Source organism: Denticeps clupeoides, chromosome 20, assembly GCF_900700375.1.
Source record: "Denticeps clupeoides chromosome 20, fDenClu1.1, whole genome shotgun sequence".
NCBI classification, from domain to species: Eukaryota; Metazoa; Chordata; class Actinopteri; order Clupeiformes; family Denticipitidae; genus Denticeps; species Denticeps clupeoides.
In genome coordinates, this window is record NC_041726.1 from 7,660,484 (window position 1) to 7,675,523 (window position 15,040).

The following is a 15,040-nucleotide window of genomic DNA, read 5'->3' on the forward strand; positions in this document are numbered from 1 at the left end:
CACAACATGCAGGCTCAATGAGTACCATATGGCCAAACTTGACAACTCTATCTGCAGGTATAGGCTTTTAAAGGGACATCTACAGCTTTAAGAAATTCACAGAGTGCGTTCAAATCATCCCACCACTGACGGTTCTAAATTGTACTTGCTTTATTCCCCACAGTGGGGCATTTGTGATCTGCTCGAAACTGCTGTCCCATCAACATGACATGCACAAGGGAACAATGGAGGATACTAAAAGTAGCAAAATTTCTGGCAAGTGATACATCATATACAGCCTCTTATGAGAATGAAGAACAGAAAAACGGCTGAGAGGTCTCTTGTAATAACTAAGAAGCTACACTAACCGTCATAGTCAGGCGTAATGATAATGTAGTGATAATGATGATTTCCTAGCGCTGGACGATTATACAATATTGTGCTAAAATTAAGCTTCATCACAGTGATCAGCTTTGGGCATTTTTCACGATATACTTTCTGTGTATTTACACTTTTACTTGGAGACACGTGGCTTCCAGACATCCAAAAGGAGTCCCAAGAAAACAAAAAAATGAAACGCATTTCACCTAAGACTACATGTTTTTGCAATGCACGCAGCGTCACGTAACATGGTTAACTGCATAAAGCTAGCAAATTTCAGCGTAATGGATGAAATCAGAGTAAGGAGGACAGCTGAACTTCTCTGAACTTTTCCCCAATGGAAACCAGAAAGTGAACCAGTACCATGTCAAAGGGTCCATAATTCATAAACGAGGCCCATACCTGTGCCCGATGCTCTCCAACAGCGAACTGTATGATGGCAAAGTTGGATGTGTGGCTATCTTCAATACGCTCTACTGTGCTCGAGTCAATCTTCAGGTCGCTGCTGATCTCCGCGCTCTGAATGAAGTCCTCGGTCTTCAGCTCCTCTACACGCTTGAGCTCCCCATTGGCCAGCTGGATGATGGAACCCTTGGCGAAGTATGGTGGCAGCGATGGGGCCGCGGGAGGCTGGGGAGGAGGAGCATGAGGCGTCGCCAAAAGGCCCGTGGGTGCCGGGATCAAAGGCAGGTGCAGCTGAGCCTCCACCACTGTGCCCGGGTGGGCGAAGGGAGTTACGAAGGGTGATGTGGAGGTCGCGGTGACCGGAGCATGTGTGACCTCTGCGCCTGTGACACTGGTACCAGTGACTGGTATGATGACCGGTTGGGTTCCAGGGATTACCAGGTGTTGGGGCAATGCTGCCGGGTGATAACCAAGAGGCTGCTGCTGTCCTCCTCCTGCTGCTATGTAGCCAATGATGGACTGCTGGGCAGGGTAGAAGTTGGCAGAGGCCAGGCTGATTGGGAGTGCCTCATTGGTGTTGTTGGGAGTCTGGATGACAGTTTGAGGGGCCTTCATGCTGTCCACTACTGATGGAGGAGGGAGAAAAGGCTGGGAAAGGGTGGCTAAAGAGGACGATGATGTTGAAGGTGTGCGGGACATGGGCTTCCCCACACAAATCCCTCCCTTGTCCGTACTGGGTGCAGCAGGGACGAGCTTGTCCAAACTATGACCTGGCTCAGTGGCAGTAGCACCCGAGCCAAGGTTGTTGGGCACCAGAAGTAATGAGGAATGAAGCCCAGAGTCATGTGTATATTCAGTATGCAGCACCTGACCTTCAAAAGGGTGTGAGGTCTGTTGCTGGTTGACTTGGTGCTGCTGGGTTGAGGCTGATTTTGCCCCACTCAGCTTGCCTGTGCTGGAGTCTGAGCCAAATCTCCTGCCCTTTTCCAGCTCGCCATTCACCAAGTCCCTCGGTCGCCCGTCCTCCTTTTTGGGTGTGGGGACCATGTCTGCGTATTGGACCAGCACTGGTGAGGGATGAAGGTGCAAGGGCTGGTGCCCATGTGGTGAGGACACAGTCCGTGGAGTGATGTTCACTGCTGAACCGGTGATCTGAACATACTGGGCTGAATGGTGAATGCTTTCAGACACTGTCAGGCCAGATGAGCGTGCTGCTAGTTGAGGTGCGTGATGGTGCTGGTCCAATTTTGAGGCTGGGGAGTTAGCGTAGGCCTCCATGTGAGAGCGATGGGCGGAGGAGGTTGATGTGGAGGTGGTGCCCGAAGGTGGAGGGGGCAGTGGAGAGGGGATGTAGCCAGGGTAGGGTGATGTATAGGGGTTAGTGATAAAGTGCAGGCTATGCTGGATTGGGGTGTACTGGATTGCTCCTGGTTGGGATAGGGGTGATGTGTAGAGGGCAGGTAGGGTGGTCACTGCCAGGGATGCCCTGGATGAGGAGGAGGAGGGTAAAGAGTACTCGGGATTGGTGGGTTTGTACAGTGGCCCGTCTGCATCTATGCTGGGCCGCTGCTCCCGTGTATCATGCCCACTGGCCACACTGGCAAGCCAAGCCAAGTTCTCATTGCGTTGGCTCTCACTGGCAGGTGCTACCACCAAGGGCCTCTCTTCTGAAGGAAGGGTGCTGGCTGGTATCTCGCGCTTCTTCGGGGGAAGGCACTCATTGCTTCGCTCCTGGTTTGACTTCATGGCCTTAGCTGCTGTTGTGTTTGCTTTTGTTTTTGAACGTCTTTCCCTGTCTCATTCGAAATGACTTGCACAATCCCTTTAGGTTTCTAGATGTTTCTGTCTCCGCTGTTCACCCTCTGTTTATCCCTCTGACAGAGTGTGGCCACCTGCTAGCGTGCTGAGCGTGTGTGGGGGCTGGAGGAGGGCGGAAGGGGTGGGTAGGGTAGGGGTTGGAGGCCAGGGGTGGGGAGGGGGAGGGGGTTGGTAGCTGTTCTCTCCTGTGCTCAATGCCGGGGCGACACGGATGTCAGTCGAAAGCTATGGATGTGGGGCCTGCTGTGGGAGCGCGATTCGTGCAGTTCATGCGGAATCATTTCCCTCCGAGTGCAAGCCTCCTGGACTGCAGCAGGAACCTGTGGAACATACAAGCACACACACATTCACTGAGACTGCGGCATAATTCGAACAACACGTCTCAACCTTCTCTGCAAAACACATGAACGCACATGGGCCGGGCCTGTCCGTACATTGACTTCTGTGCATGCACACACACCCACACACCCACAGGGAGCAGCATAAGTGCTACAGCAAGGATATTTTTAAATGGCAGCTCTGTGTCAGAGTAAGTGTGTCTGTGTGTGTGTGTGTGGCTCCCCCAACTGGGAGAGAAGCTACACTCAGTGTGAGACTCATTAATAATATACTGGCAACTCTGTACTGAAAGCTGACAATTACACATGCAAACTTTGTCACTCGCTTGTCGCAAACATACGTACAGAAGGACATATGTACTTAAAATGAAGGACATATGTACATTTTCACAGCTTATTCTCTGTTTCCATAGCAGACAAAAAGAGGAGCACATTTGAAATATTGAAAGGCGTCTTATTTCAACGTTCACTGAGAACTGTTCTGAGCTCTGCTGATTGGGGCTGGCCGTCTGCACGCTACAAGAGAAGGACGCCCCAGAATTCTGAACAGCCTCTGATGATTGAAGATGTGTCGCAGGGCCATAAAAGAGCCACAGAGCAGCGAGGACCGAAGAGCACTCAGCTGCTTCACCTCTCCGGCGAGACTGATTCCTTACAGCCTGTCGAACACGATATGAGCGCACTTAACCCTCACCCATTTTGTTAATTGATATCTGTGTGTCGGTACAAATGCAAAAAAGCTTAACTGCGTCTCACCTGACGAGCTTACATCTGTGTAAAATATAACCTGTTCTTTATATACGAAAAAATATAGAATATTACAATAAATATGATTTAGGAAGATGGAATCTTGCGACAGTAGCTCGCAACGGCCTCTCTGATTCCACAATGGTGCTTTTTTTGTGTGCTTTTCTGTTTTTCAGCGCTGTGTAAAAGATGTCTACAATCCGTTTGTCTAAAAACTCATCACCCTGATGGATCGGAACGTTGATGGATCTTGTGTGGAGTCAAGGACACAAAGTTCGTCTAGAGGAGAACCTCTGCCGGACTCTCAACACCAGCTAAAGAGTCAAGAAACCCCAAAGCTCAGCTTAACTTCCTGCGGAGTCTGAGGAAAGCCCATCCTCACCACCTTCTGTAGAGGGACTACTGAGAGCATTCTGACCGGCTGCATCACCGTCTGGTTTGGAAACTTCTCCGTATCAGACCGTAAGACCCTACAGCTGTCGCGTGAAATCGTTCACGCACCCCGGAGAATGCAGTTCTCCTCCATTTCCTGCTTAAACCTGGTAATGCAAGCTGGGTGTGCAGCAACAGCTGATTCACTTTCGTAGAGTAAACTGGCAAAGAATCGCCTGCCTCTGCCACCAACACAACATCTCTTCTCTGTCCCGTTCGTCCATGACAACAGCGGATAGTGAGGACAACTGAGAAGAGTCTTTCTTCCCTCCATAACGGACATTTACAACTTATGCTGTATCAGGAAAGCCACCAGCATTGTGAAGGACTCTACACACCCCTCACATGCACTCTTCACCCCCCTGCCATCTGGAAAAAGGTACCGAAGCATTCGGGCCCTCACTGCCAGACTCTGCAACAACATCATCCCACAGGCCATCAGTCACCTGAACACTCAGAGACTTTCCACTCTGGACTCAAATACTCACACGACCTCTGTTATATTGAGTAATATTATCTATTAATGCCCCTTTTCCATTTTGCACAGCAATATTTGCACTATTTTACTTTGTACGTATATTATTCGTTTCACTAGTTGTCTCATTGTTGTCTACATGTTAAATGTTACTCTTGCACTACCTGTGCACCCTGTTTAAACTCTATGTGGCCCAGGTTGTCTGTCACACGTGCACTTTGTGTAACTCTGTTTAATTGTTTAAACGTAGTTTCGTTTCGCTATGTACTGTCTAACGTGTATGTAGCCGAAATGACAATAAACCTCAACTTCAAATAGGGGGTTAAGTTTATTCTCTGGTTGTATGTATATCAGACGGCACTCAGGTGCAAAGCATAAGTTCCTACAAGCCTGTGCGTAATAACTTATTGTACATTATGTACTAAAGTTGTATCAGGAACAAAAAAAAGAAGCCTTTAGCCAACTGGTCACGGCTAGACCAGCTGGCCACCCTCGGCAAATGAAGTCGCCGGTACCCCATTAGCGTGCAAGTTGTTTACCGCCATTCAGGTGAAAGAACGGCGCGTCTGGCGGCGCGGGAGCGTTCCTTTGTTCTCCGCACGCCGCGCATTCGCGCTCAAAGCGGCTGGGAGGGCACGCCGACAAATCGGCTGTCAGCTGCCGAGAAGAAAGACAACCTTCCATCACGGGCTGACTGTGTTTGCTCGGCTAATGATGTTGCGCCACGGCTGTTGACTGGCAGCCTCTCCGCGCAAGCTGCTGATGGCACACCACCCTTGCTGTGCCCTTTTTTCTTGTCTTTTTTTTTTTTCTTTGGTTTTGTTTGTTTCCCCCCCCTCGCTTTCCTCCCTCCCTCTGTCCTTCGCGGAAAACAAGAGCGGCCAGGCATGCTAACAGGCTTATTATCATAATCGTTTAGAGACACAATCACACGTTGTAGACAAGGACATGTTTCCGAGGCAAGAAGAGCGAGATCACAATTCACTTAATGACTGTTTTCTGCGCCCGCGTCTGTTTCGGTCGTGTCTGCGGTGTTTACTCGGGGACGCCGGTGTGTTGAGTGGTTGAGGCGTCACTCGCCCTGTTCATTTATTGCTCATGGAGACGCCACGCTGTGCTGCGTGTCAAAAGCAATTATAATGTCCTGTAATACTCGCAGCGTACACACGCTTGCAGCACATGCGGGAAACACGCGCACACACACGCACACACACACACAATGCTCAGTCTGTTCCTGGTGTCCCGCGGAAAGTCAGTTGGGCCTCTGTTGGTGTTCTATCCGGCCGGATTAAGGTGAGGAAGAGGAGGCCGTGCTCAGGAATCGCACTGCTTAAGGCAATTTGTAGATATTTCAGGAAAACCTGAACTTTAGCTAAATGACACTTTATTAAAAAGAAACTCTCCTCTTTTGATGAGGAACACTTTTCATGCATTCCTTTTAGTTCAAATTCTATTTGACACACAAGGCTCTAATAATAATAAACTTTATTGAAATTTTGCAATGAAATAATTATTACAATAACTGAAATTCTTATCAGGCCTTTCATGCACTGGTCAGCAAACAGCTGGCTGAGGAAGGACAGTGCCATCAGGGATCCATTCTGGGTCCATACATTATTTTTTTTTTTTATTGCATTGCTCTTGTGAATCCAAAAACTTCTATGTGTACTCAAGTTTGTGTAAAATTCTATGTGTACTCCTGTCAGCAGTAAATTAGTCAAATCTGTTCCTTAATCCGGCTACGTTCTCCCCTGAAAAAAAGAGTCTAAACGGCTCAGTGGAATGTACTCGAACAAAGGATAAATAAAGGTGCAGCAGCCATTCCTCTCGCCGGTGCTCCAGCCACCCACATTCGGCTGGAGGGACGAGGGGCTCTGCTCTGTTGGTCTCCGTCCAGGTGGACGGGCAGAGAGTGGGGCGCGAAAGGAAGAGACAAACAAAGGCAGACAGCAACATCTACTGACCTACATTAAGGAGAGCCGTGTTCAACACACGCCCTCCCTCCCCAAACACACACAAAGATACGTACATAGCAACACAAAAACACCCAAGATCACAAGGGAAAAGCATGCAGACACACACACACGCGCGCACGCACGCACGCACAGGTTTGCACGTATCAGTGCCCTGCAAATTGAAAGGGAGGCGAGAGCAAAGCCTGAAAGTCGTGTCACCTGCGCTGTGCCGAGCGTACACGCCCTACTGAGCTGTCGTATCCGCGCAGGGGCCGTATCGAATGGCCTGAAACCCAAACATGGCGAGCTAAAGCAGGTCCGCCTGCACCACGAATCGAATTCCCCAGTCTGGATCAGACAGGCGCACGTCGCGGTAGCCGCTTCCGCGACGACTCTGAATGACTGCTGCTGTTTAATTATAATGCAGGTGACTGCGCGTGTGTGTGTGTATGTGTGTGTGTGTTTGTGTGTGTGTATCGACACTTCCACACTATTGCAGCGTGCCTGTTCTGAGCTTGAATAAGTTATTGCCCCTAATCCAGCCTCCCAAAAGGCACAAATTCACAATGTGACACAGTAGCTGGTTTCTAAATATAGCTGGCGAGGGCATCTTCACACTCTGGACCCACAGCAGGAACACACCGTAATTGTCCATAGCATTGCATATGGCCCGATGCAACTGTTCTGGGACCAGTGGATTTCCGCGCCGGCGCAGATGAATATGGGGCCTGTCACCGTCCTTCAAACGGGGGCCCCTGTCCCTTTAAGAGGTGGGCAGATGCCGCGAGTAGAGAGGCTGTCACAGCCTACACACAATCACAGCTAGTCCATGTTCCCCAGTGAGACAAACGCGTAAGGACACACAAACACACACTCCTGCACACACACACACACACACACACACACACATAGGGCAGAAGAGCAACAGCGTAAAGGATAGCAAGTACAGCAGGGGAAGAAAGAAGGAGAGAAGAAGCCTCCTGCATCTCTGTGCGGATCCATGACTTGCAGTTTCCTCCCTCTGGGAAGGAGGGGGACCTAGAGCGGGTACAGTAAAGACCGAGACGCGTCCTCAGGGGAGAGACACAAACGTAGAATGCGAAGCTCTCGCTTACCGGAGCGTCCACGGCACCCTGTTCCGCGGCCTCTGCATGTCCCCAGCCTCCAGTAACCTCTCCGCCTCCCCTCCGTCTCACCCGAAATGAAAAAGAGTGGGTCCCCCCCTCCCCGGCCACTACGTCACCTCGCTCCTTGAACCCTGGAAACGGCGTGTGCCCGTGCTTGGCGCGTCTCTCCGCCACCCCCCTCCCTCCCTCTGGACTCAGCCAAGGCCCGGGACAGGAAGCCCCTCGTAGCTGGACCCGGACCACCGTCACAGAGGGAGCCCACAGCCCTGCGCGCGGCGCACCAACGTGCGTTATGCAAGGGCCCCACCGGCTCGTCCGTACTCCCCTCTCTCACTCACACTCACACACACACACACACTCGGCTCCTCCCACGCCTTGTCTCACTGCGCTCCGGCAACTTCATCAGGTATTCATTCAAAAAAAACACACACACACACACACACAGACGCACACACACACACATCAGCTGGCAGCATGCCCAGACTACCCTCACGAGGGAGGAATGAGAGAGATTGAGAGCGAACGAGTGAGAAGGAGAGGGGGGGGTGAGAAATTAGAGGGGGAGAGAGAGAGAGAGCGAGAGAGACACGGGGTGGGTGAGAAAAAACGGAGAGACAGACAGACTGAAGGAGTACGAGAGAGGGAGGTCTGCAGACTGGAAGACGGAGGAGAGACGGAGGGTGAGACGAGTGAGAAGGGTAGACGGGAGGGAATTGTGAACAAGAGGGGAGGGGGAGGAAAAAAGAGAGACAGATTAAAAGAGAAGCCAGTAGGACAGAGAAAGAAAAAACACTTTGTTGAACTTAACACACACTCACACTCACACGCTAGAATACTCCAGGGAGAAAATGTTCCAAGATCTTGTTTTTGTTATATATAGTGCTGCAGTCACACTGTACAGCAATTTACACACATGCACACACACACATACACACACGCGAACAGTACAATGCATTCCTGCAAGGGAAGCCGAGGCATCTGATACACAATCGCGAACACGTGAGGGCATCGGAGAGGAGAATCTAATCTCCCCACCCTGCACACAACACGCAAAGGAAAAAAAAAAAAAAAACATTTTAATGCAGCCCCACAAAACCGCCACTAGGGGGCGCCACGCGCCACACAATCGTGCAATTGTTGCACAGCGTGGCACAAAAAGCTTTCGTTTAGCTGACCCAGTTACACTGTTCAAATAAATTTAGATGTAGTCCAATCTGCAGCCGCCAGCTAGCAGCGCGAATGCCAGACTTCCTGTTTCTGCTAGCCTCCGACTGTCCTCACTGTCCACCGTCTGACCTCGACAAAGGAACAGTCACCAGATCATGATGAGGACACTCAAGACCGAACTTTTTGAAAGCCTGGGAAAAACCAGAGTCACGTGAATATCCCTTTATTAGCACATCGTGGGAGGAAACTGGAGGGCCAAACACTCATGCATAGGTACCCATGCTAAATTTGCAATGGGTGCACCCAGGCCTTAAAACCCGGGCTCCTTGTGTCACATTCCCAAGTATTCGGTAAGATCACAGGATTGCTCTTCGGAACGCTCTCCGACTGTGCTGGTAGAGCACTGTTGAACAGGTCTGGTACAAACTTGACCTGCCGCGTGATGCTGTCACTCAGGACAAACCAGATGCTGCAACAATTCGTGTTTGCGTGTTTCACTTTTTTTTCCCCCGCTCAATTTATTATGCCGATTCGAGAATTTGCAACGAGAAATAAAATTACAAGCGAATGGAAAATAGCGGCATTTTCCTCAGACCTTTTCACCCCGCCGCAGCTGTCCGGCACAAACCGCCATGGCTGATGCTGCATGACATGGGCAGAGGAGCAGCCTTGTTTGCCTGCATGTTTGTGTGTGTGTATGTGTGTGTGGGGGGGGGGGGTTGCCTGTTGCCGTGGCAACAAATTAGCCATGCTCTACGTGTCTGGGCCTTTAGGATAATTCAGTTAGCTTTGCGCGCGTATATTCAGGAGCGCGTGTGTTCACTTGAAGGAAGTGAGAGACACAAAAGAACACAGAAGAGATGGAGCGATAACGAGGAGGCAGCTCAGAATTCTCAAATTGTGGTATTAGCCTGGTGGGTAACACACTCGCCCATGAACCAGAAGACCCGGGTTCAAACCCCACTTACTACCATTGTGTCCCTGAGCAAGACACTTTACCCCAAGTTTCTCCAGGGGGGGACTGTCCCTGTAACTACTGATTTTAAGTCGCTAATGATAAGGGTGTCTGGTAAATACTGCAAATGGAAATTTTTCCAAATTTGAAACAAAATTTTAAAGTAAATTACAAACAAATTATAATTGGTAGACCCCGCCCACTCCCATATTTGTGCTACACCTTGGAGAGGTAAAAAATGTCATCAGCAATTGTATTTTCTTAACCGAGGGATATCGGGGTCAACACAGAGCCAAACACACAAGGATACGCTCACTCTGGCCACCGGCGGCCTTCCTTATGCCCCAGGTTGAGGACCCAAAGAACAAAAGATTAAGATTAAAAAGAAAAGCGCACCATGTGTTCTCCTTCCCTCTCCCCATCTCTCTCGTCTTCCTCCTCCGCCCCCCTGGGCAACTGCGAGATGTCTGGATCCACAGTCGTTCAGAAACCTACGGCAGCTGCAGGAAAAGGGGAATATCCTCTGACAACCAACGGTGTGGCGTTGACATGCATGGCCATGGCCAATAAGAGTGGCTGAGTGACCCCCCTGGGGTCCCAGGAGCAGCTCCTTTCGGGCGATTTGCACCCCGTGCGATGCAGGAGAGGGGAAATGACGGCGTGCCCCCTCAGAAATCAATCTGCTTTCGAGTCCGGCCCGTCGGCTGAGTCCTCCCCTTGGTATTCAGCAAAGCAGGGGAGCGTCTTCCGTAACAAGTCGCCAAGGAGACAGATGAAAGGTTCTTTATGTGCACATACACACACAAAGTCTGACACACACGCGCAGCCGAGCACCCACGCAGGCTTCAGACTTCATCTGTGCTGCGGCGCGCCGAACACACTCTTGCACCGAATGTGTTTCGAACTTGTGCAGCGGAGGATCTCTCTGTGCTCATTACACAACCAGGCACAGCGGCTCCTTAACGGACTAATTGCCATATTTCAAACAAATGACACCGAGCCGGCGAGCGGGGACCAGCTGCTTTAGGACAAAATGCAATTCTACAGCTACGTTACTGTGTTTACAGTAACCGAGAGCTCTGGGTCACATCGGTGTTCAAGTTTCTACATTAGCATTAACCACGCGACATTATGAAATGGATTCACTTGCGGAAACCATAATTCTGCACATCCTCTCCGAAGCTGTATTGAAGCAGAACTATATATATCCTGCATTAGGGTTGAGAAGTGAATATATATTTTACTGTTGTGATGCCATAATGCTCTGTTACATGCTAGACGATACTGGAAAAATGTTTTTCTGTTTCTGGGGTCTTGATAACATGCTGGATATTAATGAACATTAATATTATAAATATGAATATTTATTGACATTGGCAGACCTAGCACAGGCTTTTTGTCTGTGTTCCAGTGTAGACGTTGTACGGGTGGTCTTTATTGGCCTGCTTACGTTTCGCGTGTGTTTGGTGGAGGACTTTGCGTAGCGTACATTCCTCTGCCCACCCCCCCTTCTCCTCTCTGATGTCTCTGCCCATGGGAGGAAGAGAGAGGGCTGGAATGCAACCGCACAGTCTACTACCATCTCTGCGCTCCCGCTCCCACTCCGAGACAAATCTGAGGGTGTAGCTATAAATGAGAGCAGGTTCTCGGAGGTCGGCCAGCACAGAATACAAATATCTGAATGTGTGTGTGTGTGTGTGTGTGTGTGTACAGTATACCCTCTGTGCCTCCATAGACTATAGAGACAGCGACACCAAGGCTAGGAAACCCTGCCCTGACAGACAGGGTCCACGTGGAGACATGAGCTGGACACGTTAACTTGTGTCCACTATGCATCTGCAGCGAGACACTTTGCACCCACAATTTTACAAGTAAGGGTCTGGAAAGAAAGTCTGGACGCTCAAAGAGCATATACGTGTCTCCATGAGGAAGAGAAAAGCCAGGTGTGGGGCAATGAAGTGGCCGATGGTTGCCATTAACAACTGGCACAGGTCAGTAAAATTGACGCACCAGGAAAGATAAAATTGAGGGGGTGGGGCTTAAGCCTGTAATGATGATTTGAGGACTGGGGTTTAAATGATAGGCAGCACTTAGGATCAGTTTAGCTTTGCTCTGGAATTTGTAACAGGCTAATCTTCTTAAAAGCCACTGTATATGGTATTAATTCCGGGATTATTTTATTATTGCAATGTATCAAATAATGAATCACTGACCTTTCTTTTTCTACAGACAAATGAACTTTCACTGCCTAGACACCGTACCAAATGATGCATAATTACAGCTGAGGTATAGAGCCAAGAGTTTCTGCATGTGACCCGTAATCATCTTCATGGTTATGACCTTCACATGGTCCCTGATCCAAATTCACCTCAGGCACCTTTTGAAAATGGAACTTCACCTTTAGCGCAATGCAATATGTTTTCATGTTTAAGGCGACAATGTGCAGGATTATGGACAAAGCACCGTTAAGCCACCTCCATTACTAAATAATTCCACGGGAGTACACTCACACAGACACAGACAATAAGACTAGAGCACCCTTAAGAAGGCAGCTCCAAACACCCACACAAACCAGCCGACGCTCAGATGAGGACACCCCGGGAGACAAACAGCAGGACGCACATCTTCAGCAAAAGAGCGCACACTGGCCACTTAACGCTGAGCCGCAGAGAGGACTCTCACGTGCGGGCGCTCGTTACGTCCAACAACTCCGTGGGACAACTGCCACGACGGACACAGCGGGACTGCAGACAAAAGCACTTTGCTCAGAGAATGGTGAGAACCCCTGACGGGGCTGCGAAAAACACTGGAAATTCAGGGACGCCACGGGACCGGAGACCCTGCTACCCAGAGGGTTCTCGGCGCTGGTAAATTTCGCAGGTACGCGCGTCAGGGGACCAAAGCGTGGAGTGCTGGAAAGTGGGTTTGCAAAGAGTGGTATATTTCCCTGCAGGAAACTCCGGCTGAAGCGCATTCAGCGCTGAAATGACTCATCGGGTGGCCTTTGTGTGGGGACAAGGTGTGCCAGTTTGAGGGCAATTGGTTTGCTTCATTGCAAACTGCTGGATGGACATGTGGCTGAGAGGCGGGTGGCCGTGTCCTTCGTCATGGCGGCCCAAATAAACTCAACTGTCTGACCCATTCCAGTTTATTATGGCATCTCTATCATGGTCACTCAAGTGCATTGGGGCCGCACAGGAAGTCCGGCAGCATCCCCTTTCGATCCCAACTCTCCACAAACAAAAACGCAGATCTTATCCCGGCTTCCTGCCTCCGTGCTTCAGGGGGGTCGGCAGCCCAGTCAGATGTGGCGAATGGAACCTTTGGAAAGCATGCGAGTCAATAAACATGCAACGCGAAGTACGCGCGAGCCCCCAACCCGCCCCGGGCCAATCCCCCATAAGCAGGCCGTAAGGCGATAGCATGAGAACCAGAGGACCTGGCACCGGCTGAGGCTCGCTCCGGGGGCCGGGTTCCATGCGGTCGCATCCTGGGATCAGGGCAGGAAAACTGTCCGAGATCCCTGGAGAGCGGAGGTACAGGTTTATCCAAGGGCCGTGTCAATGAACACCCCCAGCTGACACATGCAACAAAGCACGACTGGGACGTGTCCCCTGACCTTCGATGGCTAAAGTCACTCTGGCCTGTCAGCCAATGAATGGGCTGGAATTGAAAGCAAAATCACAGAATCCGCTCAGTGTCGAGTCGTGGGCCGCAGTGCCAAAAGAACAACCGTGCAGGAAAAACAAAGGCCGCTGTGTGGCAGCCACTATTGTGACTGACCTCTCCCATGATGCCACGCCAGCAAGACAGGCGTCGGGTGTCAGGAGGGCCTCTGGTAGACGATTCTATGCAACCTGCCCACGCCGCACTGGCCTGGCTGTATAGAATAACCTCAACAATGAAGGTGTCAATCTTCCAACCGTGGGCAGACGCCAGGCACCTGATGACCAGGCTGCCACGCCTTCAGAGGTGGCACGCTTCAGCTTTCCCTAAACTTGCTGCAAGGTTGACGTGCTTGCGGGGATCACATGGCACTTGATTGCTTTTCTAGGAACCAGCAGGAGCCAGAGGGGTTGCTAGCTACCTCACGCACCGCTAAAGCCAAATAACAGTTCAAATATCGCTGGATATGCAGAGCAGACAGGGTCACCTGGGGCTTCTGAAAAATGGCATGTGTTTTGGAGGTAGCCCCTTGCATCAGCAGGGACCTGCTGTTGCTGTAATATTCATTTGGACGTGCATGAAGAGCTGGAGTTTGTCTGGGGGCCAACAGGCTGCATTAGCATCAGCATCCCTGGTTGATCTCTTCCTCGGCTGCTGAGACAGGCTTAGACCGGTGCCTGTGTGGGCCGGGGCAGAGAGGCGAGTTTACAGTCAGATTAAGATGCACAATCCCGCGCATATTTGCCCGGTGGGGCCTATTTAGTACGTGGAAGTGGCTTAAAAACCAAAGATGAGGGATTATGTCGTCCAAGAATGAGGATGTGCCAGTTTATTTTCCTGCGCAGAGATCAGAGGAGAGCCTTTAACACAATGGCCCTGTCAACAAAGGCCCGGTGCAGCCCTGCTGAAATATGTGACCTCGTGCTGAGGGAAACGGCCGCCCGCTTCAACCCCCATCGATGAGCACCACGCCAGTGTGTAAATGAATAACTACGAGCAGTTACATAAAAGATTTGAAGGACGTTAGCGGTCTGTACTGTACAACTGAGAGAAACAGCAGTGCCAGATCCCCTGTGCCGCAGCGTTTGCTGACACCGAGAAGCCATCCCTCATCTCTAACCAGCTGGCCAGTCTGAGATTTTTTTTTTTACACACTGCTGTGTAATCCATTATATTCTCTTCAAGAAGACAGCTTGCCCTCTTCCACTGCATGGCACTGCCTCAACCCTGTACTCAACATTTTGACTTTTCTTTGGCTTTCCATTGGGCAAGGGTTTGATTCAGTGGTGGTTTTTCCGAAGCACCACTGTCAGGGCCACAATCAAATCATGTGAAAACAATGACTACTCAGTGTCATACAACACCATATTCACTAAGCATATGCAGAAAGTAGAAAGCCCAGCAGCTTTCAGCAGGCTCAGGAAAGCCCATCTCCCACCACCCATCACCACCACCTTCTATAATTGAGAGCATTCTAGCTGCATCACTGTCTGATTTGGGAACTGCATCGGACTGCAAGACCCTACATAATAATGAGGACAACTGAGAAGATCTTCTGAGTCTCTCTTCCTCCATAGCGGACTTTTACACATCAG

At 50.3% G+C, this 15,040-nt stretch overlaps 1 protein-coding gene across 4 annotated transcripts in view; it reads right to left on the reverse strand.

Moving 5' to 3' along the window:
- The window catches only part of atxn1a (ataxin 1a), a 68,566-nt gene that overhangs the window by 8,503 nt on the left and 45,023 nt on the right, over nt 1-15,040 (reverse strand). For 3 of the 4 annotated variants that reach the window (XM_028963553.1, XM_028963555.1, XM_028963554.1), the window contains one exon: nt 763-2,903. In XM_028963553.1, the coding sequence (XP_028819386.1) occupies nt 763-2,511 (1,749 nt within the window). In that variant the 5' untranslated portion in view covers nt 2,512-2,903. Of the gene's footprint in view, nt 1-762; nt 2,904-7,645; nt 7,749-15,040 lie in introns of those variants that run through there. The other variant, XM_028963556.1, reaches the window with a different exon arrangement.